Source organism: Poecilia formosa, unplaced genomic scaffold (genome assembly GCF_000485575.1).
Source record: "Poecilia formosa unplaced genomic scaffold, Poecilia_formosa-5.1.2 Scaffold169, whole genome shotgun sequence".
Classification (NCBI taxonomy): Eukaryota; Metazoa; Chordata; class Actinopteri; order Cyprinodontiformes; family Poeciliidae; genus Poecilia; species Poecilia formosa.
In genome coordinates, this window is record NW_006800108.1 from 665,359 (window position 1) to 693,312 (window position 27,954).

A 27,954-nucleotide genomic window follows, 5' to 3' on the forward strand; every position below is an offset into this window, starting at 1 on the left:
GGTGAAATAGTGAATTCCCCCCCGCTTTTCAAAGAGAGGAAACGACAGCGGCAGCCAGGACGAGCCGCATCCCGTCGTATCTTTTAGCAGTTGAAAACAGTCCCGCAAACATAACATCACTTACGCTGACTTCTTCCAGGTCTCCTCCCAGAGGTTTGTGAGCGTTTCGCCGGCGGGAAGAGACGACTTACTCTCGGTTAGTAGTCCGTTATTTCAGGTTGAAGAGCTGAGAGTTGTTTGAGAGTTACAGAGCTCCTGTCTGTCTCCGCTTCTTGCCCCCACACTCTCTCTCTCTCTCGTAGCCTGTTCCTGCTTCCCCCCTCTCCACATCCAGCATTCCAACATGGCTGCTGCACGGAGCAACACACACACACACACACACAGAGGGAGGGAAAGAGGAAAAGCCTGGCCCGAGGCACAGAATACAGCAGCATGAATGAATGGATGTGTTCATACCTCAAACATTTAAAATCCTACAACTGCTTTTTATAACCCAGACGCAAGGTAGTTTAGAAAAACTTTCCACTAGATCCGAACAATAAAACGATTTAACAGAGCAACTAAAAATAAAAAAAAATGTACTTCTTTTACTTTGAATTTCTCAGGTTGAAAACACAGCCCTTTTTGTCAAAATCAGAAACGGAGCATTAGCAAATCTGAATTTTAAGATATAAATAGACCTATAAAACTATATTTAGTCAATAAATTAGGACGTAGTTTTCAGGCAATATGGCTCTCCACTAAGGGTGCCACGTTTTTAAGGGCAGCAAAAAGGGAGTGTGGAACATTTTTATAAGGTAGGAAGGCACTGTGAAGATATATTTGTCTATACTTTGGGTAGCTAATGATAGCTGAAATTGGACTCTAGTTTACATCTTCTAATAAATTAAACAGTATTTCACAGTTGTTGTTTTTTAAAGATGTTTGTGTTGTATTTGATCAAATTTAAAATCTTTTAATTGGTCAAACTAACAAAATTTCTTCACTGAGCAGGGATTTTTCTTAAAGCACATTATGATATTCATAAAACCAATATTACATTATTGAAAATACAAAGTAGGAAAAATTCCAAATACAGAAATTTTTGGAAGGTGGGGGTCAATATGACTGCCTTAAGTCGAAACAAGTGAATCTGTGGTTCTTTGTTTCCTAAACAACCTTTTTTCCATTCTTAATGTACATGTAGGTTAAGTTATAAAAAGGCAGGAAGAAATTATTGAAGATATCATGAATATACAGAAGTTAAAAGTGCAACATTTGCCTGAAACCAGAAAAAGACACTTTAGTTCAAGTGTTTAAAAGTTGTTCCAATAATAATATTGGAACTGACTTTGTTAAACCCAAGGTGACGTAATCTATTTCCAAAACTGTGTTGCTGTGAAATAAATTAGTGAAATAAAAGCACGCTTTTTAATACATTGAAAAGCCAATAATTGAAAAGTAACATTTAACAACAAGGAGTAGAAGTTGGGTTTTTTAAATATTTTATTGTTTCTAAAATCTTCATAATTTTAAATGAAGCCTCTTCAGTGATTCTTTTTATCAAAAGGATCTACGGCGACATCTGGTGGCAATTTGATGTCATCACAGATACATAGATTTAAATTGGTATACTTTGGGTGTACATAGGGTAGGTCTAAACACATTTAAAATTTTCAAAGAGGAAATATTTTTCCCCTGAATGTATTAGTTCGTTGTAAATTTTAAACCAATGTAATGTAACATATCTTGGGGTTAGATTAAACCAACAAAGAAAACAAACATTTTTGAAATATTAACCGAAAGTAAGTAAACCAAATGGCAATAACTTACCTCCCTAACTAAAGTAAACAGGAAAAAACCAGAACAAAACTGAAGCTACCTTGTAGCACATATACAGTACAAGTTTGAATGATCTTAAATAATAAATATGCAGTACCTTAAAAATGCAGTAGGTGGCGACATTTCAAAACATATAGTCATCTTTCTCATTGGGAGCTAAGCTTTTATTTTGACAGAGCACGGGAAAACAGTAGGGTCGTATCGTTGCTAAGTTTGATAAATCAGCGGTAAACCAGGGTGAGTGTCTGTGAATTTTGAATCAGAGCGTACAGGAAAGTTTGTGGAGTTTTTAAACGGCTTTATGACCGCGAACAATGGCTGTGTTGGCAAGCTAACCAAATGTCGGAACCGAACCCAATGGAAATGATCGAGTAATATAAGGTTAGTCACTTTTTTTTCAATATGACTTGGTCTGTCTTAACTCACGTCTCGCTTTTATTTTGTCATAGTTCATGCAGTTAGCATTGTTTAGGTAGAGTAATTGCAGAAAACCGTTAACCTGTTGGTACTTTCTGGTTTAATTTGTTTGTTTGAAAATTGTATTTTAGTTAAACGATTTGGCTAATGGAGCCATATGTTTTTCAAACAATACAGAGAACTAGAGAAGCCAAAGGTAGTTTCTGCTTTTATAATATGCACGGTTTGTTTTTGTTTTGTTTTGTTTTTTGTTTTCTAAAGGACATTGTTTTGAAACCTAAACATGTAAATAAGCCCTTTTCTGGTACTTCTCCCTCGCGATGATCACTAGGACACATCATGAAGTTTATTTTTCCTCATTAGCCTGTAAAAACATCCATAAAACCTTTGTCTGGTGTCTATTAAAGGGGCATGTCACTCGCTTTTAAGAGGTCACCTTCTTCCTGTGTCTCAGGGGGTTTTGTCTGTCATGAAGTTATGAGGTCGCTTATAAAGTCAGAGTTGGACACTTTTACCATTTAAAAAAGTAAGGAAACTAATTGTTCAATATATTCAAGTGTTTTTTTGTTTGTTTGTTTGTTTTATTTACACAAATCTTTGCTGTAAAATTTGGGGGTGGGAGGGGGAATGTGATACCGATTTTTGGAACAAGCTGTTAACTCTCCCGAGGATAAGAAAACCTAGAAAAAAAAATCATTATGTGACTTTTCTCAGACTGTCAAAGAGGAAGTCTATTGTGCAACCAGTGTTTATTTTTCAAGTTTGCTTATAAACCATAAAGGGGGAAAAAAATCGCAATATATGCCTTTGTCATTGGTCTCTGACAGATATGAGGTAGAACTTGTTAAACGACTTGAATGTCCTGCAGTGTAGAGTTGCCTCCCAAAGGTGAACACCAAATTCAAGTCCCAAGTATTGTTTTTCAGTTTGTGCTGTCTGCACTGAGTGCAAACATGTTTATTTGGGGTAATGCATTTCCTTTACTTTGCAAGTGCTCTTTGTACCTTTCTATAAAGTTCCCCCTTTAGTTTTTTATCAGGAAACTTTCTTTACCTGTATAGTGAAATTATTTTAATGCGCAAATAATCATTGCCACTATTGCAACGTTCAAAGTTTGCTTAATGAGGGGGTTTCAGGTCTATAAATGAGTTAAGTGATGTTTTTTTTTTGTTATTTTTGTTTTTTTTTTCGTGGCACAGCGGGGTTGTTAGTCAGAGACTGGAATGACCCGAAGACTTAGAGGGAATGCATGACAAAGGTGAAACAGACAGTATGTTGAAATAAGAATAAAGATAGAAATTAAGTGACTGGCTTTAGGAAGAGAAATACATGTAGAAACCGAAAGGGAAACCAGCAAGACATGAATAAAAGATTCGATAGAAGGAATATTTAATAAGATGAAAAGAAGGCTAATGTTTAAACTTCTCAGTTTCAGCCTTTAGTTGAAGCTAATACAAGTCAGATGTTCACAGATGACCTGTGGTATGCTAACAGACTTACAGGATATGTTTCTGTGTTTAGCGCTTTTTACATCATTTCCTCAACCTGGAAGATGGTAAAAACCTGCAAATAAAGCTTGAATTAAAAAAATATATATATATTTTTTTGCTTTAGGACTGTCGTGACTGGCATTTTTAAGAAAAGTCCCACTTTTAATTCAAAACATTTATTTAGTGGTTGTAAAAAAAGAAAAATCCTTTGTGAAAGAACAGAAAATAACCCCTAAAGCTTTTAGTGGCACCCATCTCATTTCCTGGAAAATAAAAGTAACCGTAGCATTTTTTTTGTAATGTATAATTTGTTCCTTTATGCTAGTTGCACTAAGATCCAATGTAAAACAAGCATGTTTTTTTCTCAAATAAAGACATTTTGAAAAGGAGAAACATCACATTAAATATGAAAACTTGAATGAAAATTAGTAATGAAGATTTTCATCAACTAAATGACCAGTATATTCTTGAAAAGCCTCAAAAGGTGCGTCACTGTCACGGTAAAGATGCCTCCAGATCAGTATGCCCTTTTACCAATTCATAGCCCCATTTTCTACCAACATGTTACCAGTCTTCTTTCCCTACTTCCTACTTTCTACTTCCTGCACATACTTTCATACATTTAAACAAACCATGTCCTCCTCATACGCTAAATCACATAAAAGACATTTATTTTTCATTGTAAGTATTTTCATAATTTATTGAGGTCAGTTAGAACAACATTTCATATCTAAGGTATGTTGAAGTGAAATTGCACTTTATTATTTGAAAGTGTTTGCCCAGTTGGTGCGAGTCTCTAGAATCTGTAATGAATAACTCATGACTTCATCTTCTAGTGGGGTATAAATAGGATTTGACACAGAGGTCTTGACTGACTTATCTGAACTTTCACCATTTGGAGCAAAAAATGTAAAGGCATAAAACAACTGGAACTGTGACAAACAAGGCATGGAAAGAGCCCACGTTTATCTTCCTGACATAAATGTGGATTTGGATAAATTCTACTGGAATTTTAACTGGAACCTTTTACATTCGCCAGATGAGGTTTTCATGTGGATTTGGTGTTTAAAACAAGAATGCAGCCTTTTCCATAATGCTCAAAATTGGTTATTCTTGTGTGTTTAGGAAGAACAGGGAGAGCAAAACTTTTGATTGTAGTGCTCCTACAGTAACAAAACCGATTGTAAATTCTTCTATAAAATAGCTTATCATACTGCAATAAAATATAAATATGTTTTAGCTAGTGTCCAGGATGCTTTATGTTACCAGTGATTTTAAGTATGAAAATCCATATGAAAAGGACGTCAGCGCCAGAGAATCTAAAAGGGGTTCAGTGACGGTAATTTGGTAGCGGTTGTGGTTTCGATTCCTCTGGTGAAACACTTGGTTTAATGCACCAGTGGGTAACCCTGTGACACAGCTGCTCTGTGGATGCAATGCTGCGTGTAAATCATGAGAGAAAAGGTGTTTGCAGTTTTTAATAGACTCATGTTATGTTTTGCAAATATAATCAGTGCAGCTGTTTGTGTCTTATGTAAAACCCTTTGAAGGTTTCTTTTTTTTTGTTTTTTTTTAATTATTGTTAAAAGAGTGATCAATTAGCCATCACAGCAGCTCTACCTTCCTCTGTTCGGTTTGTCACAGTGTAAAAGGTGAGCTATCAATTTGAAATATCAGTTTCCAAACTGTTTTCATAACAGATATGAAAACGGATGCAGGATATTTTAGCTGTGTTCTGTTTTAAAATAACTCTGGATTAATATGTCGTGCTGATTTTCAAGGACAATTTGTATTCAAACAATGCAAAATATTACATTATTAGTGACGCAATCTCATCAAAATGTCTCCAAGTGTATGTAAGTGTGCTGCTGTGTGTGTGTGTGTGTGTGTGTTTCTAGGAGTGTGTGAACTCTGATGTGATGGCGGAGCTCCCATCTGGGCTCCTGGAGGCCTGTGTAGTGGTCGGAGCTCCCAGCGATAAGCTTCGAGAGTTACCGCAAGTACGTATGCTCAAAAACGAACTGGGATGAAAAATTTGATCAGTTTTTTTTTTCGATTTCCAAGCTGCATCATCACGTTTGTGATTATAAAAACATAATGACTTATTCTTATCATACATCTACGACAAGTAATACGATTTCGCAATCCCTTGCAGCACACAAAGTCAAGTGAGCTCCCCCTGCTGGATCCTGAGGTACTGCAGGTCCATGCTCCGCCGTTTGTTTCCATAGAGGCCAACTCGAACCACGTCATTGGTCCAGCTTTCAGCCGTGTGCAGAGGAGGAGAAGTTTCATTAAAAAGGTTTGCTTCGTTAACTAATTTCTTAAAAATTAAATAGAAATCATTCGAGCCAAATGCCTTTTTTTTTTTCTGTAACCTGCAGAAGAGGCGAGATCGTGCTGCGGAGGGCGTGTCTAATGGAGATTCAAGCAGTCGTCACGAAGCATCGCCGGTACCGGCAACGGAGGACATCAGTGTTCCGAAGGATCTGGACCTCATCGCTTTGCCTCAGCTCTGTTTCCCTGGTACAGCTTTCATTCAAAACCAGTTATATACTAATGTGCTTTCACAGAAGCAAAACTTGGTGCTCTTCATCGTCGGATATTTTGGACATACTTTATGCAGCTTGGTGATTGTGCACCACCTGTGTTCACTTTTTTTTTTTTTTTTAATAACCGCATACATACCTCCTACAGCTGAGATTATCAGTGTTTGTGTTTTATTTGGCGCCTCTTGTTTTTTGATTAGATGGTCTTCAGCTAGCCAGTGAGCAGAAAGATGACGCCTATCACTTCTTGGTTTTTACCGACCTGTTTGGCAATCGAACCCATGGAGTTGTTGTCCATTACTACAGAGCTGTGCAGGTACAAACACGCATGCAGCTTGATCAGTAAAACATTGGATATGATCAATTCGGAGTTTTACTTCTGATCCTCTTTTATCTTAACAGTCCTTTCAGGACAGTGTTTTCCAAAATGGCCACAGATGGAACGCACCCAAGTCTCGTCTGTTTGCTCCTTTTGCTGTGTGCATCATTTCAAAGTTTCCCTACTACAACGCCCTGAAAGACTGCTTGGCATGGTAACGTCATTTTGTAAATGCATTGCTTTTTGGACTACTTGATCATGATTTTACCTAAAATAATCATGTCAGATCTAATGGAAATCTCTCACATGACTAGTATAAGATGCTACAGAAAGATTCTAACATATTATCTGTAATAATGCTTATTTCTCGTTGTTGCCAGTCTGCTGGTCCAGTTGCGGACTGTGAGACAAGCGGATCTTGAAGAAACGATCAGGGAGTTTTCAGCCAAGCTGTCCCTCGTTCCCCTACCACCTCCTGGACAGCTGCATGTGGTCAGAATATATTCCTGCCTTCCTTTGCATGTTCTTTACTAAATTATACTTTCCTTCTACACCACATTATAATAGATCTAAACAATAAAATGTGTTTGTCAGTCTTTTAGTCTCCGTCCCCTTCAAGTGGTTCTCCCGTCCAGAGACGATCAGGACAGTCCCGTTGTTGACCTCAACCTTCACCTTCCTCTTCTCTGTTTCACTCACACGGCTCTGCTCCAGGTGGTTATTTCACAGCACACAGGAGAACATGAAGCCACAACACCTGTAAAAATGCTATTCTAGAACAGACTAATAAGTTTTCCCACTGCTGCGTCTTCCAGGTGCTTTCCTGCCTTCTGCAAGAGCAGAGGATCGTCTTTTTCTCCTCAGACTGGGCCAGACTGACTCTGGTGGCAGAGAGTTTGTTGCTGTACCTGCAGGTTAGGTTAACAAAATAAAAATAAAAAAAAAGAAGCTTAAAACAATATCCTTTAGTTTATCTCTTCCTGCTCCCTGCTCTTAGCCACTGTCCTGGCAGCAGCCCTACGTTCCTGTCTTGGCCCGAGGAATGCTGGACTTTCTTATGGCGCCGACCGCTTTCCTGATGGGCTGTCACATTAATCACTTTGAAGAGATTGCTGCTGTAAGTGCACCGCCACTCGTTTATTGCTTGAATTTTGCTTACCAGTGAATTACTAAATAAGTTAAATTGAAACCACTGATGCAAACTAAAGAATTCATGGTTCTATGCTGTAAAATCCGCATCTGGTGGTAAAATGTGAGGTTTTATAATTGGTATAGTGTCTGATTTGTCCTTAGTAAACTCAAATATGGAGTTCAACAATGGCTGCTTATTCTCAGCTGTCTTCATCTTTATTCATTGACTCATTGAAGCTCACATTTTCACAGAAGCTTTCTTTTCTGCAGACTGAGCCCTTCTCTGTTAAACTGTGCTACGTTTTACATGCGTCTATCTCTGCATTTAGGAGACAGAGGACCTGATCCTTGTGAATGTGGATGATGGTTTTATTCGGACATCATGGTCTGAAGCTGTCGACCTTCCTGCCTTACCTCTGGCTGCAGCAGAGTGCTTTATTTCAAGGTAACGCCCGCTAACCCCAATCTAAAAGCATTGCTGTAGTGCTGTTTTATTTAGTTATTGATTGAAATTTATTTGCGTAAATGTTTTTACATGGGTTAGAATGACCTAGTCAAAGTTTTAGGCTTAAATCCAGTTGGCAATATGTGCCGAAGCTGGTGTCCGCAGATGCTTTTCACCCAGCCTCAGATGTTTTTATGAAGATGAGTCAACAAAACGTTTCAGCTTCTGGATGTGCACAGCTGGTAGAAACATAACTCAAAAGACTCTAAATCCACAGTTTATGTTTGCAATGAGGACGAAATTCAAGCCAGGTTGAAAGTGTGTCAGTATACCGTCGTTAAACTGCTGTCTGAGCATTTGGAAACCAAATGAACAAAATATTTCCCTAAAGGTCCGAAGGTCAGGTTTTGAAGATTATGCACACCATAAAGAACATTTAGTTTGTCTTTGCTTTGCTGATGTCTTGAATGCCTTAGATGCTCCCAAACCTGTTATGTTATAGGCCAGTTTATCGGTACTTCATCTGATCGTAGTTCTTTAGCGGGTAATTACTTGTGCTAAAAATAGTTTCATGACAGAAGTCAAATCTGAATCAGAGTTTAAGTCTAGGTTACCTCCTGGGGGCTTTTAAATTAGAAGAGTTGATAGTGGATATAATCCCAAACTATACTAAATTCCTTTGTGCGTTGCGTTCTCCAGGGCAGAGAGCTTACAGCTTCAGTACGATTTGGAGCTGTGCCACCTTGGGACGGGTACAGACGTCAACACCCTTCGCTCCCAGCGTAGAGGCTGGCAGCAGAAACTCAACTCCCAGATCCAAAACATCGCCCTGGAACTGGTGGTCAACATCTTCAGGTGAGGATCCACCGAAAGATTAAAATAACGAACAGAAATATCAGAAAGTCTTACACTCTACTGGCACCTTGTTTTTTCTTTGTCAGAGGAGTCCAGGACTTTTTAAACCATGAACACAGAGTTTTTAATAGTGAGGAGTTTCTTAGAACGAGGGAGCCAGACGACCAGCTGTTTTACAGAAAGGTAATTGTCGACCATTGTGAAACTAAGATGTAGACTCTCTGTCATGCACACAGACTGTGACTGACTCTGCTGGAATTGTCCTCAGGTGTTAGAGACGCACATCTTTCACTCATTCCTGCGGGACAGGCTGAACCGGAAAAGAGATTCCTTCAGCCGCATGGAGCAGATGACACAAAGCCACGCGCACCGGTATGACGCTGCTATGATGTCACAGCTGAGTGGCAGCGATAAAAATCCCAATCACTTTATGTAACACAATTTCTGGGTATATTTTTTTTTAATTACTTTCAGTCACTATGAATATCACTTATTACACCTCTTGTCCCTTCTCCATCTAAGAGATGAAAAGTTTAACATTTTCACTTATTTTTTTTAATGCAGTAAAAAAATATGAACATTTTAGTATTCTTTTCTTGCCCAACTGTGTAAAGTAGTCATTTATTGATATAAGTAAAAGGAGAAGAAGATATTAGTAATACTCTGAAGCAAAAAATATATACTTGTAAAGTTCACACGTTAAACTGTCTGACTGTTTTTAATAGTCATGATTAACGTTACAAAACATCAGGCTGTGTGGGGATTTATTCAAGAATGTAGATCCTCTAATCAACTTTGTGATCTCCGAAATGCTGCCAACATTTCCAAATCCAACATTTTGATAGATCGAGGTTGAAAAATTATATAAAATAAATAATTTGGAGCGACTTGGCTGTTCTCTGTTGAGCCTTCCTGTTTTCCTTTGGAAGTCTCGCTCTCTAGAGGGCTAAAGAAACCATGCCTCCGACTTCATTTTAAGCACCTGACTGATTTGTAAAATCATTTTCACTTTTTTTCTTAATTCAGCAATAAAATTCATATAAAGGTTGGTGTTGGTGTGACCTGGTAATCCTCAGGTGTTCTGTGCTCAGTGAGTGGAAAAAGATTGTTTTTTAGTTTCTGAATGGCTGGTAACCAGTTAGGGGTCTACCATGTTTCTGGTCCCCAGCTGATCCTTCTACATGAGTTTGGACCCTGAAATCCCAAAGAATCCCCAAACCAACATTGTCCCAATTCTAAATTTTATAGCTGACACTGGTGATGATTTGCCATTGCCAAGCATATTGGGAGATTACACAATCCCTTTTTCCTACTGAACACTGGCTTTCTTGAGTGACATTTGATGTGGAGGAGTCGTGGTTTAAATATTTATACCTGAAGTTTCTGAAGCTTGATCAAACGACTTTCTCTCGCTGTCAAACCAAATCCTCTTCCCGACTTTGTTCTTTGCAGGAATCGTGCAATGACAGAATCCCCACGCCGCCCTCCGATGTCGGAGCTGTCCAGAGCTGGCCCTGACCGCAAACTGAGCAAGCGGCTGGGAGCCAGTCTGCCGAATCTCGACCAACCCATTAACGAATCGGTCCCGCTGAACGCAAACAGACTACTCTCCATTCGGAAGATCAGTCCCGATAGCGGTCAGCACTGGTGACTGAACTGAGAATCATTTGAATGCGATGTCGTTCCTGATTGCATGTTTTTTTTCCTCCCAGGGTTGAAGTTTCTTCAGAAACCTCTGAAGGTGTTCCGCCTCCCAGAGTTCCCGCCGCCATTAGCCTATCATTATGTTCAGAACTATTACTCTGACATGGTTGCCTCACTGGGGAAGGCTATTAATGCGACACCACCTGATGAATCTGCACTGCTGGCCAGGTATCTGCTGAAATGACAGACAGGGTTTATAGTTTCACCTGACCGGATTGTTCAAATATACTTTTCTGCTGACACTAACTGAAGAACAATCATATGATTCAGCTCTGAAGTAATGCAAATAAAAAGCAGCAATTACCCCTTTGATTATGTAATCTTTCTGGTTGGCTCATTCCTGCCTCAGTTTCTTACTTCTAGCTTCCTTAAAGAAATTAAAAAAAAGAGGCCAAATCCGCCTTTCTGCTTTATTTTCCTCTGTATCTTTATTTAGTACAAAGCCCGCTTCCAGAAGAACAGGTTACAGCTCATGAGTCATGAAGATTTTTATCATTATGTCCTTTGTTTTTGTTTGCGTTTCAGTCATTGTGAATTACTTGGCTGCTTTTCAAGATTTCAGAGCCCCTTAGTAGATTTCTTAAAGGGCTCTAGATGATAAATGAAATCCTGTTACGGTTTGTGTGTGGCTTATCCAGTCTGTTCTTCTGTGTGCAGATACCATTACCTCCGGGGTTTGGTGAACACTGTGTCCAACAGGCGTCTGGACGCATTGGAGGATTTTCATAGTCTTTATAAGACCGACGCAGAAATCTTCCCTTCTCAGATGGTTAACTCTTTAATAGACTCCCTGCCAGATGTTGAGCGCGTACAGGTCAGTTCAGACCAACGGCACTTTTTTTATTTCGTATTGAATCTATAAACTAAAACTACTGCTGAGGTCTAAATGTGTCATTGCCCTAATATTCCTACCCATTTTTAATCACATTACACCAACATGTGTCCATAATTATGAAGGGGAAGAGAAAGGGGTGTAAATAACAAATCTACACCAGTCTTTTGCGATTTTTATATTTAAATAAATTTAAATTTTGCCTCTATCACATAACATTTAAGTAAAAAGCATTGACGATTGTGCTTGTAACGCACCAAATTAGACAAAAAGTTTTGGGATGGGCCTTTTTCATTGTATTGTATTACCAGCGGCTAACAGTGACATGGACAGCAACGCCTCAGCAGTATTGAATATCAAAATCCTCTTTGCAGGCGGACAGAAGGCCGGAGATCAAACGCCTAATCAGTCGGCTGAAGAGGGAACAGGAGCGGGAGCGCGCGACCCAGGGCACGGGACAGGAAGACGCAGCAGTAAAGCGTTTCCAGCTGCCGAAAAAATACATGCACTTGGAGGAGTTTGTGAAATGTGTCCAGGAGTCTGGCATCGTAAAAGACCAAGGAACCATTCACAGACTGTTTGATGCTCTCACCGTAGGTAAGGAGCAAACTTTTTTTTTCTGTACTTTGTTACATGTGTGTTTGGCTTGATTACAGTTAATGAGGGATAACTAGCAATAAACATTGTTTATTGCTAGTTTGTACTTTAGTTTATGGTTGTTTTATAAACTCCGAGGTTTTGGACTACTTGCTCTTAACTATTGTCTGCAGGAATCTTTCTGCTGTGCCCTTTCTTTTGCTTTTTCAGGCAAACATTTATTTCTTGGGTTAATGGTTGACTTGGCCCTTCTGAAGAGTTTCTCACATACATTTTTAAATTAAACCAAGGCCTTATATAAGCTTTGTTCTGCTCTAGCATTCGTGTGCTTGTTTTACACATCCTGCAAATGTTTCCATGTGGAACTAACTTGAATAACAACACTTGAAAGTAGCTCTGCTTTGTCTTAGAATATTCAATTTTTTTTCAACATTGAACTTCTTCTTCACAATATATTTGCAAAGTTGTGGAAAAACAAGAAAAAAGTGCTTAAAAAAATGAATTCATGGTGGAGTTTTCCCAGAGATGCAACCCTTTCTATTTTTAAACTCACCTGTCATAGGTAATCGAGTTTTTTTTTTATTTTTATTATTGGAGTGTTTGGAAACACTCTCAGACACCTATGGAAGTAGATAGCCGGGACTCGAGTTAAAAATTAAAAGGTTACGATGTCTTTAAAAATCTGAACGCTGTCAGATTCTCAGTTCACATCACTAGCGATCCCATGCTGTCTCTCCTTTCAAGTGGTGGCACTAAGCTGCTTAATTGGTGCTTTTAACTCAGCAGAGGATGTATAGGATTAAATTTAGTTGACTTGACTTATCCCACACGGCTAAAAATTACATGGTTGTGTCTCGGTGGATGAGAGCACACACAGCTGCTGTGTTGATGTCGCGCTGAAGGCCAGCTCCAGCTGCTCACGCTGCAGGCGTGCTGGCACATCAAACGCCCTGAAAGAGAAAGAAAAACGCATCTTAGCCACCGACCAGATGTTTGGACACATTTGTGTGCAACAGAGTTCTTCAAACAAGACTGCTCTGTCGGCAGATTTAAGAAAAACAAAATGTGGCTCAGCTCGGTATTCAACCAGTGTATTTTTGGGTGGTGTGTGTGTGTGTGTGTGTGTGTGCGTGCTGCAGGTCACCAGAAGCAGGTTGGTCCAGACTTATTCAGAGTGTTTTACACCATCTGGAAGGAGACTGAGGCCGAGGCTCAAGAGGTCTGTACCAAAAATGAAATGTGTTGATATCCATACCTGTGACAGGAGAGAACTTTGTAGAAAATATTTTAATTTGTCAATTACTGACGTCTGTTTTTTTAATTGTTTTTTTTTATGTGCGAGTAAATGTTTGGAGAAATTCCCAAAGCAATTTCTTTTTCACTTGTTCTGCACGAGGTCTCTGCTTTCTTTTTGCTCCGCATTCACTAAATACATACCGACATGCCCATCAGGCCCAGCTGACGCGAGCAGCCTGCTCCTATTTTTCCGTCACGTCGTGTTTGTTCTTGTCTGCAGATGCTAAAACGGCAAACACAGAAATGATTTCTGAGATAGAGAAGTATGCTGCCTCACAGTGACCTCTGGGTACAAGGAAGAGTGAGACACTCCTCAAAAATACTTTTGAGAACAATGCCTGTCTTTATCAGGGAGGAATCAGGTTGGCAGCGGTGTTTGTAAGTGAACAGAAGATGGAGATATTTGTGACGCATGGCTGCAAATTGTTAAAGACAGCAGGATGTTTCATCCATTTTACTGATTTGTTTCAAGATAAGAAGCATTGACTGAAGTAGGATCAGATTGCTTTATCATTGCACGTGGCACATAAATTATTTACTGTAGTAATTTTCGGGTAAAGCGTTAAAGGTTTCTGATTGATTCGCAGTTAAGTTTTCGACTGAATAAATGAAAAGTGTTGTAACTTCTAGTGCAGTATGCTCAACCTATAAGACCGGCAATGCAGACAGCAGGTTGCTTCTTCTCCCTTAATTTCCTCTTGCATCCTACAGCTTTTATCAGATGGTGTTTATTTCATGCCGTTTCCATGTCCCTAATCGCTCCAGTCATGGAGGAGCAACAGCACTTTGCATAAATATGGCCAGATTTTTCCCTAAATGAATGCAAATGTTCAGTTTATATGTGAAAATAATATGTTAGCCCATTTGTGTTATACAAGTTTAAGATCCTTTTTGTGTAATTTGATCATTGGATGATTAGATTCATATTTTTCCCCTCATGTTTATCATTTAAAAAAGCAAAATAGAAAATATTAAGTCCTTGAGTTTAATTAGATATTTCTAGTGGTCTCTGAGAACTTGCATAAGATCTCTTTGAAGACTTTTCTTTTAAATATTAAATATTACACCGGCGATTACAGGTTCCTGCGTAGATATTCACACCACATGCTCTTTTCTTGTACATGATGCCATATTACAACCTTAAGCTTTATTTTATTTTATCTACAATAACAGCACGAGGTGGTGCATAGTTGTAAAGGATATACGGCTCAATTATTTTTCTAAAAATGCAAATCTGAAAAGTGGCATGGATATATATTCCCAAACAAACCAAATGTGACTGTCATTTTTCTTCTCTTCCACAATTATTCATCACTTTGTTGGTTTATTGTTTGAAATCCCAATAAAACAAAAGGGTCAATAGTTTCAATGAAACGGAATGAGAAAAAGTTCCGGGATTTTATTATTATTTTTTTTTAAGACTTGATTAGATAAATTTGGTGATGGATTTTTCTGGATGTAATTACTGTATATTTTTTTTCTATTTGTTTTTAAGGTGTGTCTGCCGGCATCCGTGCTGGAGCACATTGATGCTGCCGAATGTGTCTTCAAGCTGTCGTCCTCCGTCAAAACGAGTCGTGGTGTGGGGAAGATCGCCATGACTCAGCGTCGGCTTTTCTTGCTGACCGACGGACGACCGGGATACGTGGAGGTGGCACAATATCGAGACTTGGAGGTGAGAGGAAAAACCGAGAATAAACAACACGAGCCAGTAAATAAGAATTAAAAAAAACAACAAAAAACCCGACAACAATTCTTTGTTGACAGGAAGTGAGGGTGTCCTCTGCTCCCTTCCTGGTTCTACGCATCCCCAGCCTGAAGATCCGTGTTCATGGAAGGAAGGAGACATTCGAGGCGAACCTGAAAACGGAAACTGAGCTGTGGAATCTGATGATCAAGGAGATGTGGGCAGGACGATCAATAGCTGACCGACACAAGGTAAAGCTTTGGTCTAGGAGGGCGTGTAAGTGCAACTGGCAAAATTATAAAACTCTGCAGGAGAACAATGAAAGTGGGAAATGAAACACCCCATCAAGATCAATTATTGAGTTATTTCTCACCTTTATTGCCTTGTTTTTATCTCGATGTATGTTCACATGTACACACACATGAACTGCAGTGACCTGTGTGGGTGTGGCTGAAATTCTGTCAGGCGCAGATGACCAAAAATATGCATGCTTTAGCAGCAGGAGGAGGTTTTCCTTTTTGAAACCGGACATTGTAGCTGAAACACACATTTTCATTTTCTTTCGTCTGTTAACTCGCCACCTGAATTGAAAAATCTCAGTTCCTCTTATCTGTGCTGTGCACAGTCTGCAAGGTGATCATTGATACACATGGCAGTGTTTTTATATGTTTTATAAGCAGCACTGATTAAAAAAAACTCTTGTAACTAATCAGCCAACAAAAGACGTTAGACAGCATGAAAAGAGCAATTGCCCGATCACTTTTTACTTTATGTAAAAACTGAGGTTAAATAACACTTTTTTAAAGTGTTGACTTTTTAAAAATAAAACCAAAGTTGTTGTTGTACCTGTATGCTGTAGATTGTCTATTTATTAGAAATAATTTAACGACAAAGTCAGTATTGGAAAAGTTCTGCACAACTTAGACAAGTTAGTGTCGGTTGTATTTCTAAGTATTATACTTTTAGGTGAGCATTTTCACTTGCGTGCACCAGAGTGGCCTATAATAAACAATGCTTATATAAGGACTGATTAAAAGTAGCCTTGATAAATTTATATTGTGGCAAAGTTGGAGCAGTATTTGTCAAATGCAACGTACATCTTTGCATCTCTGAAACTCTAGGCAAACACACAACAGTGTGATAGAAATGAAAATGAGTTGCCAAAACTTATTTGATACATGATTTCTTAAACTAAAACTATATTATATCATATATCCTGAATTACATATTCTGAGAAGTGAGCTTAATATGGATTAAAGTTGATGTAACCCACTTTTATCACAATTTAAAATGTATCCCGATGTCTTAAATTAATCTTGGCAAACAGGATTTGCCATTTTGTTTGGCCAATTTTAATATCCAAACATTAATAACTAGAATCCCAGATACCAGAGATCTGATGTTGTAAACTAAAAAGGAAAAAAAAAAACTATTAGCAAATTGTGTAGTATCATTTAGAGCTGTGCAATACACTAAGTTACAATCATAGTTACTATATAAATGTGTGCAGCGTCAAAATGGATTTATTTAGTTCACTTTTATGTTTCAAGTGCCATGCATTCACAGTTTGCATGCTATTCACCACTCTTGCTGTTTACATTTGACATGGATGACAATGGCTGAGATGTGAAAGCCTGCAGAAGGTGGCGGGGACACTGTGTGGTTTAAAGAAAAAAATGTGGGTCAGTATTAATAAAACATTGGAATATTCAATCATAAATGCCGTAGTTTTCGGACTATAAGCCGCTACTTTTTCCCCACGCTTTGAACCATGCGGCTCATAGCTGGTGCGGCTTTTCTGCGGATTTTTCTTCAACCACCAGGGGGCGCTTTAGCAGGAAGTGAATCATTGGAAGTCAAAATTGGAAATCAAAGAAGAAAGTGCTAATTTTCATTTGGAACAAGCACATGCTAGCAGCAGGCACGACAGAGAAATGTTTTCAAACTCATATGATGCAGCTTCTAAGTTGAGGACTATCGATCTGGCAGTACAGGAGGGAAATGGAGCCGCTGCACGTAAACTCGGCGTGATCGAAACCACGTTTCGGCTTTGGAAACGGAGGGCTGCGTCCTTAATAAACCCAGCAGGTTTATTGGAAAACCGAGAGCAGCAGATACCAGCGGCTTTTATATGTGCGTTTCCAGTTTTTTTTTTTTTTTTTTTGTAGCTGCGACTTATAGTCCAGGAAAATACGGTATTTTTTTTAAACATTAAGTCCTATCTCTGTTAGGTCAAATTTTTAATTGTTTGGTTTCATTCTTTCTTCTTAAATATGTACAAACAGCAGGTAAATTAAGGTTTTCTTTTTGTTTTGTTTCTTTACTTATTACATCTAAAATATCTTTGTCTCCAGGATCCACAATACATGCAGCAGGCTCTGACCAACGCCTTGTTAATGGACGCTGTAGTAGGCAGCCTTCAGAGCAGCAAAGCTATCTATGCTGCTTCTAAGCTCGCTTACTTTGACCGCATGAGTCTAGAAGGTGAGAAATCTCTTTCTCCATGCAACACTACTGCGTTTGCTTTTGTTATTATTGCATTTCTTATCTGTTTTCAGTCACATAACATTCTTGCTAAACCCTCTGCTCATAGAAGCTTTATCACGTAATGCGTCATCTGGAAGTTTTTTTTTGTAGTTATTGGTGCTTGAAAGCGCTTCCTGTTGCATCACCATGCAGTCATCCCATTAAAGGTTAATTCCTTCTGTTTTATGCGTCTCCAGCTCAGATGATGGTTCCCAGCACAACTTCAGAGACGCTGAAGCATAAAATAAACCCGTCAGTGGAATTTGCCGTACCCCAGGCTGTAGATGTGTTGCTGTACACTCCAGGTACACACACACACACACACACAAACAAATAAAGCAGTCTCTACAGCATTCCTGTTGACACTGTGGTGACAAGTGTCAGGTTTCTCTGGTCTCTGATTGGTCCACAAGGAAGTCTGGGTTTTGATTGGTGGTTTTTCAGCAGTAGAAGTGTTTTGTAATCTTACATTGCATTGTGCCCTCCTCCCCCACTGACTGACACAATTAACAATTACTGATTATGCAGTTAACCTTTGGTTTACAATCAGCTCTTACATTTACGGGAAAAGCGTGTATGTGCACATTACATTTTCCAGCAGCACTAGTTCCTCCTCGTCCGGTCTCCCTGTTTGGGAAAGTGCTAAACTGAAAGACATTTGTCAAATTCATTGAATATTGTGAAAACGCTGAATTAAAAGGAAGCCTCCATTTCAGAGCTTTTCAAAAGTTCCTAGTTGTTGTCAGTTTAAGCTAAAGGTTTTGGACAAGCCTGTATTTCAGCCCATAAATGTTTGAGTATGTTTCTTAACACGCCCATTTTTAAGCGACAATCCTCAAGAGCTTCTTTCCTGCATGTTCATGTTTCCCTGATCCATCATAACTGATTTAAATTAAAAGATCTGTATGTTTTTCCATGACTTTGGGATGCGGAGGTGATGATCCAGCCATTTGAATCAGGGTCTAATCTAAAAAAACAAAACAAAAAAACTATAAAAGATAATGGTTCATATGAGAATTGCTGCTCTAAACTCACCTTGGATTTTTTTTTTGACTCCACTGCAAACTAAATATAAATGTCTTCCTTTGCAGACCAGCAGGAAGCTCTGCAGCCTGAGAGTGACATTGAAATGAATTATTTCAGATTCATTTTTAGACACAGGAAAACAGGGGGAATTATTAGACATTGTTAGGCTAATGCTAACACTATTCACACAAGGTAATTCAGAGAAAAAGTATATTAACACAATAAATTTATTAAAAGAACACTCATTAAACTGAAAAAAAATGCAAGTTGAAACATATGAACAAATAATGATATAAACTAGTAAAAAAATGTTTTACAAGTAGGAGTAAGCAATAGTTTTTTGTGTCTTGTTTCCTGAAAGTTTTTGGGAAATGAGGAGTATACAAACAATTATTTACATTAAATTAAAGAAAATTCCCACACATCTATATATTATATTAATATTAAGGTAATAATTGACAGAGACTCATTTGTTAACAAGAAAATATTTAAATGTGTGTGTCGTAACACAGAAAAGTGTCCCGAGAATGGAGCCCTGAGGAGCGCCTCATGTGCTGGATGTGTGCCCAGATTCATGACGTCTTAAAGAAACAAAAATTGTGAAGTGACTTGTAGCGACATTAGCTTAGAAACATATGAGGCTTTTCTGTTTATATTTAAAGATTTTGTTAGACGCTTGGCAGCTGTTCCAGTTTTTTCAGCTTTTTTTATTCTGTAACTTCACCTCTGTGTCTGTTTCAAAACGCTTCACATTCCAGCTGATTTTAGATCATTCTTGTTGTTTATTCATCACTTCTGGTTTGTTTGTTTTTTGTGTGCTCCTCTGGCATTTTTGTGCAGACGTTTAGAAACCTATTGCATCAAAATACTCTTCTGGTAAACCCTTGACTGGTCAAACTAAACTTCTGTTGACCATTAAACATGACTTGTGACTTTTTTGGGGTTTTTTTGTCGTCTTCTCGTCTCTGTGGGTGGTACACTGTTGCTATACGGTTGCGGGAGGCTAAAAAGGAGCAACAAAGGCCGTGGCCTTTAGTTTGCAGCCATCTGGGGCCACTCAGAAACAAGCTGGTGGCAGACCTACCACCAACTCAAATATACTCATGTGAATGACAAACACAGCCCCTCTGTGGCAGCCTTCTCTTTGCTGAAAAGGACACATCTAGCTATTCATGTCTGTCTCCCTGAGCTAGCCTCTCCCGCTTGAATATAGGTCACTGAATTGAGTTTCTGGCCCAGGACCAGTTTTCTCACCCCCTCATTCCTCACCACTCCCTTCTCTCAGTGACTACGTTTCTCTCTCTGCTCCCCTTATGAAACGCAGGATGTTGCTCTCTCTCTTTTTTTTTCTCTCTCTTTTTATTCCAGCAGCAGTGAATATGTAGGAAAAAATGTGACCGTTAGATCAAGCCAGGGTGGAGTCAGACCGCTTGAGAGTACTGCAGAGCATGAAGGGTTTTGACTCAAACTGTCTAATGGTCACACACCTAAATGGAATCTGGTGCAGTTGCAGGAAACTTTTTTTTTTTTACCTCATTCTTGTATGGTTTTTATCATTCTGTTTCTAATAAGTGTCTTTGGTGAAAGTATTTTTTTTTTTTAAATCAATAAATAACGTATAAATGCTGCTTGTGTGTGTTTCAGGTCAGTTATGGGTGTCTGTGGGTGGAGGGAAGGTGATGGTCTATGATGCATCCAGCTGGTCCCTCATACAAACCTGCCAAGTCGGAAATGCAAGACTGGTAAGAGAAACCAGCAGCATGCTGGTGATTTTCAAGTTGACAGTTTGTTTTTGTTTTTTTTTCTTTTTACAGAAAAGCTTCTTAAAAACAAAAGAAATCACACCCTCTGTTTTCTGTCAAAGAGCGTAAGCCGTCTTTAGTCATAGCGGATATTGTTTTTCAGTGCTGATGTTTGGGACAGACACACCTTTTGACTCTGCTTAATAGTAAAATTTTAGATATATTCTGCATGCTCTCTACGCTTTGTTTGAGAATGCAGTCATTCTCAATAAAATCTTGTTTCAAAGGGACGACAAGGATTTGTTGGGATTCAATTTTTGAGTAATTATTCCAAGCTCTTTGATTTGGTACTATATAAAACCAAACTAAAGGAACAGATTATCATCCCTGCTACTCTATACTACCACAGTGTTGTCTCATCTGCCCTCACAGACGTGTTGTCTCATCTGCCCTCACAGACATATGAAGTGGAGTTGCATGCAGTTCTTAATCCATGGGTTTAATGTGATGCCGGGACTCACTTTGCAGATGTAGCAGCTTAAGCTCATCTGGGAAAGCTTTTTCACAGTTTTTTGGAGTGCGTTTGTGGACATTTTTGGCCAGTCATTCAAAAGCTCATCAGTGGGGTCAGACACTGATGTTGGACGAGAATCACTGTCACAGTCTATGCTCTTATTTATTCCAAAGGCAGGGTCAGGACTCTGCAGGCCGTTCAAATGATTGCGAATCTATTTTTATGATGCAATAAAACCACTTGTCTAATTTCTTAGACGTTGTGGTTGTAAAGAAAATGCTAAACTATTTTGGGAAGATTGGTATGCATCAAGCAAAGGAAATATCTGAGGAAATTGCTGAAAATTGGATTAAGAACTATCCAATGAATTATAAGCAAACTGAATTGATGGGGAACCATCATCTTCACTAGTCAAAGTAGGAACATTTCCAAACACAATGCAAAGAGGAACTCAAAGAACTGGGACTGAACTTCTGTGTAGCTTTAGGAAAACCAGTGATGAGTGAGGCCAATAAACAAAAGAAGGCTTCAGTTTGCTGGTAATCAAAAATATTTGACTCCAGAGCCAGACAGGTTCAGCTGTTATCCATCAGACATGCCACTGAAATCAGATACAGATGAAGCAGTTTTTCCCTCTGCCTTTTTTTTTTCTTTCATTTTCTTTTCCTGGTTGCAGAAACTTGCATGTTATCATTGTGAGGTAAACATTCACCAGAAACGGAGAGAGAAGTATCTCCTTAGGACTTTTTTATCCTACCTCTGTCTCTTGGAAAGAAAAAAAAAAATCAGAGGTGTATGGGTTTTTTTTTTTAAGCACTCACGCCACCTGGTGGAGAATATATGTATGTGTTAATGAGCTTAACTTTTTAAAATGCGAGTTGACTCTGTTTGTGTTATATCTGTTAAAACTCCCAAATTCCTTCAATAGATTGAATATTATTACAATTAATCTGACAGCATTAAAAACACTAAATATTCTTTGACTGAAGGAAACAAATAAATAGTTATATTAATCCTGAAGCTTATCAACTGGGTTTGTGTGTTTTCAGAACTGCATGCTGGGAGTTGACAGAGATCAGGTCTGGATGGGCTCTGAGGACTGCGTCATCTACATCATCAGCCTGGTGTCCATGGTCTGTAACAGGCAGCTGACTGAGCACAGGGCAGAGGTCACAGGACTCGCACTGGACAACGAAAAATACTGGTGACACCTCATCTATAACTTCTAAATATATATTTATATATATATATATTTTTTAAACGTATCACTGATTATTTAACACAAGAGCATCATCAGAGGCTGATAGTTTGATTGTTCTAATCTTAGACGTTGAAATCTAATTTATTAATATACATTTCTCTAAAAGATGCACATGTTCTGTAAAAATGCATCCTGGGTAAATGTGTGAAACGTGTGCCGTCATGTTCAGCCACAAGGTGGCGTACTCCTGCAGTGCGGAGGGAACCGTCATGGCGTGGGAAGTCTCCACTCTGCAGGCGAGTGAAAAATCAGCCGGTTGCTTCCCTTCTCAGTCAGAATCTGGATGAATAAACATTTCCCAGGTAAATCTCACGCTGTGGATTTACTCGACTCGTCTTGTAGGTGAAGAGACATTTTCGTCTCTCCTGCGATCGCCTGCAGTCGGTCTACAGCTGTGGTGGAGTTCTCTGGTGTTGTGAGTTTCTTTTCTCAATAAAGCAAGACGAATGAAGCATGAATGGGCTTCTTCTCTAAATTACTGACTGTGTGTGTTTTCTCTCTCTCCTAAGGCGCTAGGGACGGCATAATGGAGGTCTGGAGGAACGGTACATTAAAACAACATATAAATCTGCCCGAACAACAGAGAGTCACGTTTAGCTCTGCTCTGCTGATAACTGAGGTAGCACACAGACAGACAGTCTGTTATTATTACTGTGTTCATGTATTTCAAGTGTGTAAATGTTTGACATCGTCCTCCCTGTGTTTGTATTAGAGCGAGGAGCTTTGGAGTGTGTGTGTCGACTCTGCAGAGGTGTATATCTGGCACATTAAAAACACCAGCAGACCTATCAACCGCGTGATGCTGCAGGACTGCATTGGATGCTACTGCATGATTCAAGTCAAAAACCAGGTTCATTCACAAACAGACTCATGTTGTCAACAAAGATAATAAAAAATCATTTGTCTCTACAGCCTAATTCAACCGTCTAAGGTCTGTGCACACTGTCGGTTGGACAGCACAGACTTCAAACTTTATAAAACTAGTGTTTTTTTTTATATTGGTTTTACTTCCAAATAAAACCAGATTTATGATCACTCATTTTTGCCACAATTTTGTGTGCATTGTTCGCATTTGCTGTTCATTCGGTGAACGTTTTGTGACCAGGAAGTGCTTGAATGCAACATGACATCCATATTTCTGATTTCATCAAATGCACCACCATTCTAAAACAACCATCCATCCCTTGTCCCTTAGTGGGGCCAGGAGGTGCTGCTGCCTCTCCAGCTAACGTTCGAGGCAAGAGGCGGGGTTCACCCTGGACAGGTCGCCAGTCTGTCGCAGGGCGACACAGAGACACACAACCATGCATACACACACTCACTCCTAGGGGCAATTTAGAGAGACAAATTAACCTGACAGTCATGTTTTTGGACTGTGGGAGGAAACCGGAGCACCCGGAGAAAACCCACCATGCACAGGGAGAACATGCAAACTCCATGCAGTTGCAAGGCAACAGCTCTACCAACTGCGCCACTGTGCAGCCCTAAAACAACCAATGAAAAGTTTTTGTCGGTATGCTAGGGCAGGGGTGGCCAAGCCCAGTCCTCGAGAGCCACCATCCTGCAAGTTTCAGATGCATCCCTGCTTCAACACACCTGAATCAAATGACTGCCTCGTTATCAGGCCTCTGTAGAGCTGATCCCGGTCTGTTGGAGTAAGGATACTTCTAAAACTTGCAGGATGGTGGCTCTCGAGGACTGGACTTGGCCACCCCTGTGCTAGGGGGATAGAGATGAGACGTGGTGAGAGAGGCTCTGGAGACGGGAAGAGAACAGATTTGGATTTCACTAGGAGTGTTTCGGATGAGTTTTTTGGACTATAAAAAAGTTGTGTGAGCAGATCCAAGACCTTAGAGGGTTATTAATAAGGATCCTCTAAGAATATGAAGAAGGGTGCAACATAGACCCTGGAGGAACACCAGTACTGTAAGTGGAGGTGATGTAGTTTCCTGTCAGCTAAATAATTTCTAAACCAGTTCAGCACTGATTCTTACCATATCAAATCTGTTTAGTAGAAGTTTCTGGCCTAACAAAACAACACTTCAGCTAAATTAACAAATAAACCAGTCTGATCACTGTCCAATGAGTCTATTAAATAATTCGGAAGTGGCTTAATACTTCAGTGATTTGGGACAGGGAACGTGTAACCTGCTTCCTCTCTCCATCTCTCTGACCAGGTATGGGTCGGGGGCATGGGCCGTAGCTCCACCAAGGGGAAGATTTACATCCTGGACACGGAGCGCTACGAGGTTCTGAAGGAGCTCCACGGCCATATCGACAAGGTGACGGCGCTCTGCTCGGCTGAGGACCGCTACGTCCTCAGCGGAGCCGCCAAGCACGACGGGAAAGTCGCCATCTGGAAGGTGGAGGATCGAGGACTGGACTCCAGCAAATGTTAGCTCTGTTAAAACTAATGTGGAACTTCTCGTGAACAGTGAAGGTTAAAAAAAAATACAGAAAAATGAAGGGAAGCCCAATAAAGACTGATAAATGAATGAAGGAATTACATGTGAAGCATCCAGTTTATATGAATTCGGCAACTTTAAGCCTTTTTCTAAAACTTATGTTAGCAATACTAACACAACTGACACCTTTGTAAGTTTTTAGCAAAGACGAACGACTGAAACACAAAGTGTGCTGATGGGTTTTTACTCCAAAGTGTCTCACTTTAGATTCTACATACGTGTTTGTTATGCAAGGCCATGTGCAATCCGAGGACGTTATGTGCGTTTAGCTTCACCTCATGCTGTGTGTGTGACGTGGAAATCTGCAGCTCCAAGGAGTCAAAATACCATGAAAATACAGAAGAGGTTGGAGATGTCAGCAGCACTGTGGGAAAGCCCCTACAGCGGTGCTTCAATACGAGGATGCATGGTGATGGGAACTGGAGTCGACGAATACGTCGGAGCATCTTGAGAACTTGTGCGCACGCCTACCGCTTAGAAAAGTATTCAGCCGTGTCACATTCTGCCACGTTACAGCCACAAGCATTGATGGGTTTTATTGGGATTTTGTTTTTATGGATTACCGTAATTGTCCTGCTCGAATGAAAACCTTTTTTATACATGTAACAGATTTCCATGCAGAGGAAAATTATTTCACTTCACAATTGTCTACTGCTTTGTATTTGTCCAATAAAACAAAATGAAGTACATTGTTTGTGGTTGCAATGTGGCAAAAATATTAATAAGTAAAACACACAGCTTTCTTTCCTCTTATTTTTTAAATGTATTTATATTTCTGCAATGCATTGTATACCGTGTGATGTAGTTGGTTTGTAGTTAAAGGGACCAGAAAATGTTGAATTTTTCACATGTTTAACATTCAGATGTTTATAACATGCCTGTAAAATGCTTCAATTGTTGGAGATTATTTTTTTTTCTCATATTGGCTGTTTAATCTCCCCAGATTCATATATTTCATTATTATTTTTTATTTATCTGCTGTATCTAAATGCGTTCTATTTATATGCATTTTTTTTTATTTCATTTACTTCGCAAAGACATAATTGGGTAAGTTGTGTCCAAAACTATTCAAGTTTTTAACCAATAGTAAAAATACTTTTTAAAACAAAACATGTACTGCTTTTTTTATTATTATTAACCTAATTTTTACAAAATATTTTGGAAGATATTTGTCCTTTTGGGTCTGCCATACAACTAACACAGCATGTCAGAAACAGGATTTGATAAAATTGTGTTGTTTTTTTTTTTAATTCAATCAAACCCTGAAGAAGAAAAACTCATTTACAACCTTTGACTTTTAAAATCAAGATAACTTGATTTATGAAACAGGGTAGTAATAGAAAATGCACCAGCAGTCCACCTCTAACAGGCTAAAAACACAAAATTAATGCAGTTTTTGAGAGATTTAGTAAAAGTCTGGTCTTAAATTCAGCTGTTATGCTGTTGAATCACCTTAAATATGCAGCTTTCGGTCTAAATATATCCTCCATTGTTGCTAAATTAAAATACTTTCACAAATAAGAGTGGGACAAAACTGACATATTTAGTGGTATGTCAGTTATTGCATAGTATCAAGTGGAGTATTTATTAGGTTTATGGGGGCATATAATTGTCATATAGTGGCAAAAACTGATTAGTATTGAGATTATCACTGTTGATCTGTGTTGAAAATAGAGTAAAAAGGGATTTGCTAGAAACAAACTTTTTCCAAGTGGCTTCAAATTTTTGGAAGCATATAAAATGCCAAACAAACCAAAAAAAACTAGTTTTAAATAGATTACACAAATACCCATAAAATGAAATGATCAAAATGGGAAATTTCGATCAACTTAGACGACTTGATTGTTTAACCAGCTCTATCAATAATCACTTACATTATTTTAATGGCATCATTGTGAATTTTCTATATTAAGTGGCAGTTGGTTGATTATTTTAGACACCGTTGTTTACAGCTGTACTGTGAAAATGTGGTATATTTATTCAAGCAATGTGATAATCTCCTTCTGTCCAATGCCTACAATGCACTTTCTAATATTTATCAGTAGAGGGCGCAGTTTTACCAAGAAGGAACGAAATTGGTCCAACATTTCGTAGCTTCAGACCTGCAGAAAAATCGGTCATCTATTGAGTCTGCATGCATTTCTACAAAGTCAAGTAAACATGATTACAATGACGTCACAAACAGTATCAACAGCTTCAAATCGTCCACATAAACTTACTTGGAGTAGATAGCATGTTTTTGTGTCAGTTTGCTCATTTTTCATTGACTTTACAAATCATGCCAGCTTTAATTCAAAGAACTGCCCTCCAGGAAGAAAACGAGCTGCTCAGCTCCCTGCTGCAGTCTGCACGGTGGAAGACAAAACAAAGTCGAACAGACAAATCCCGCCCTGCTCGAGTGTCCTTGAGCAAAACACTAAATCCCTGCATGGCTGCTGATCCCCCGTGGGGCTGGTGGAGGTGTTTTTCACCTCCAGGACTCTGGCATTTACAATAGCCTGCACTTTGTGTGACTGTGCTGGACGTTGTTTGGTAACATAAAGCCATAAGCAGCTGTTAATCTCCCAGCATGCAGCTCGACTTGTTCCTCGGCTCTAGTTGGGGATAGGATGCGTTCTGCGTCTCCTGCTGAGTTTTTAATCACTTTCTCTAATCCATAAATCTTTACTTGGTAAAAGGGAGTTTCAGGTGTAAGCGGTCCCAAAATATACAGATTAGGGAACTAGCTTGGCTCAAAACCTTCTGCTGTTCTGCCAGAGACATTTTTCTTTACGGCATCAAGTCGCAGCTGCTCTTTGTCGTGAATTTGTTGCTTCAATTTACAGAAGCTGACGCATTTCTTTTTTTTAAAACACTGATAAAGATATGCATGCTAAAATCATTCTCACTAAAATTTGTAAATTTTATTTCAGTCAAGATTATATATATATATATATATATATATATATATATATATATATATATATTTACATTTTTTTTAATTAAAATTATTTTTTTTAATAATTTTTATTCCTCCTTGTTCATATGAATACTGTTAGTTTTCTTTTAAGACATTTCACAAGTTTGGTGCATACTGAGAGAGAAGATCTGTGTAGTTTTTCTTTTTCCAGTCACTTTTATGCAGCTAAAATCAGAACAAAAATTGTGGATATTGTTTGATTTTATTTTGATTAAAAATTTGATTATTTTGATTCATTTTATTTTGATTATGTTGTTTTTATTGGATTATAATTTTGTTCTTATTTGTTTTATATTTATTTAAGATAAATAAATAAAC

At 38.8% G+C, this 27,954-nt stretch overlaps 1 protein-coding gene across 2 annotated transcripts; it reads left to right on the forward strand.

Moving 5' to 3' along the window:
- The first annotated feature begins 1,986 nt into the window (after positions 1 to 1,986).
- dennd3a (DENN/MADD domain containing 3a) lies at positions 1,987 to 25,787 on the forward strand. 2 transcript variants are annotated; one of them, XM_007564885.2, is made up of 30 exons: positions 1,987 to 2,202; positions 5,627 to 5,728; positions 5,884 to 6,030; positions 6,113 to 6,254; positions 6,478 to 6,593; positions 6,680 to 6,810; positions 6,977 to 7,088; positions 7,191 to 7,310; positions 7,412 to 7,510; positions 7,594 to 7,713; positions 8,057 to 8,172; positions 8,872 to 9,027; positions 9,114 to 9,210; positions 9,296 to 9,399; positions 10,480 to 10,664; positions 10,740 to 10,899; positions 11,389 to 11,545; positions 11,938 to 12,160; positions 13,300 to 13,379; positions 14,952 to 15,131; positions 15,224 to 15,394; positions 17,498 to 17,627; positions 17,867 to 17,974; positions 20,340 to 20,437; positions 22,001 to 22,155; positions 22,382 to 22,448; positions 22,555 to 22,627; positions 22,722 to 22,831; positions 22,925 to 23,062; positions 24,390 to 25,787. In XM_007564885.2, the coding sequence occupies exons 2-30, from the start codon at positions 5,648 to 5,650 to the stop codon at positions 24,609 to 24,611; spliced, it is 3,798 nt and encodes a 1,265-aa protein (XP_007564947.1). In that variant the 5' UTR covers positions 1,987 to 2,202; positions 5,627 to 5,647; the 3' UTR covers positions 24,612 to 25,787. The 2 variants fall into 2 exon arrangements, with proteins under 2 accessions (XP_007564947.1, XP_016533427.1); XM_016677941.1 differs by having other exon boundaries at positions 2,038 to 2,058.
- The last annotated feature ends 2,167 nt before the right edge of the window (positions 25,788 to 27,954 follow it).

Excerpts from the sequence above, each read along its gene's own strand:
- dennd3a (XM_007564885.2), top strand. The coding sequence starts at position 5,648 with ATGGCGGAGCTCCCATCTGGGCTCCTGGAGGCCTGTGTAGTGGTCGGA. Across the intron at positions 9,400-10,479 it reads ACACAAAGCCACGCGCACCG|GAATCGTGCAATGACAGAAT; the intron begins GTATGACGCTGC and ends TGTTCTTTGCAG. Across the intron at positions 15,132-15,223 it reads CACAATATCGAGACTTGGAG|GAAGTGAGGGTGTCCTCTGC; the intron begins GTGAGAGGAAAA and ends CTTTGTTGACAG.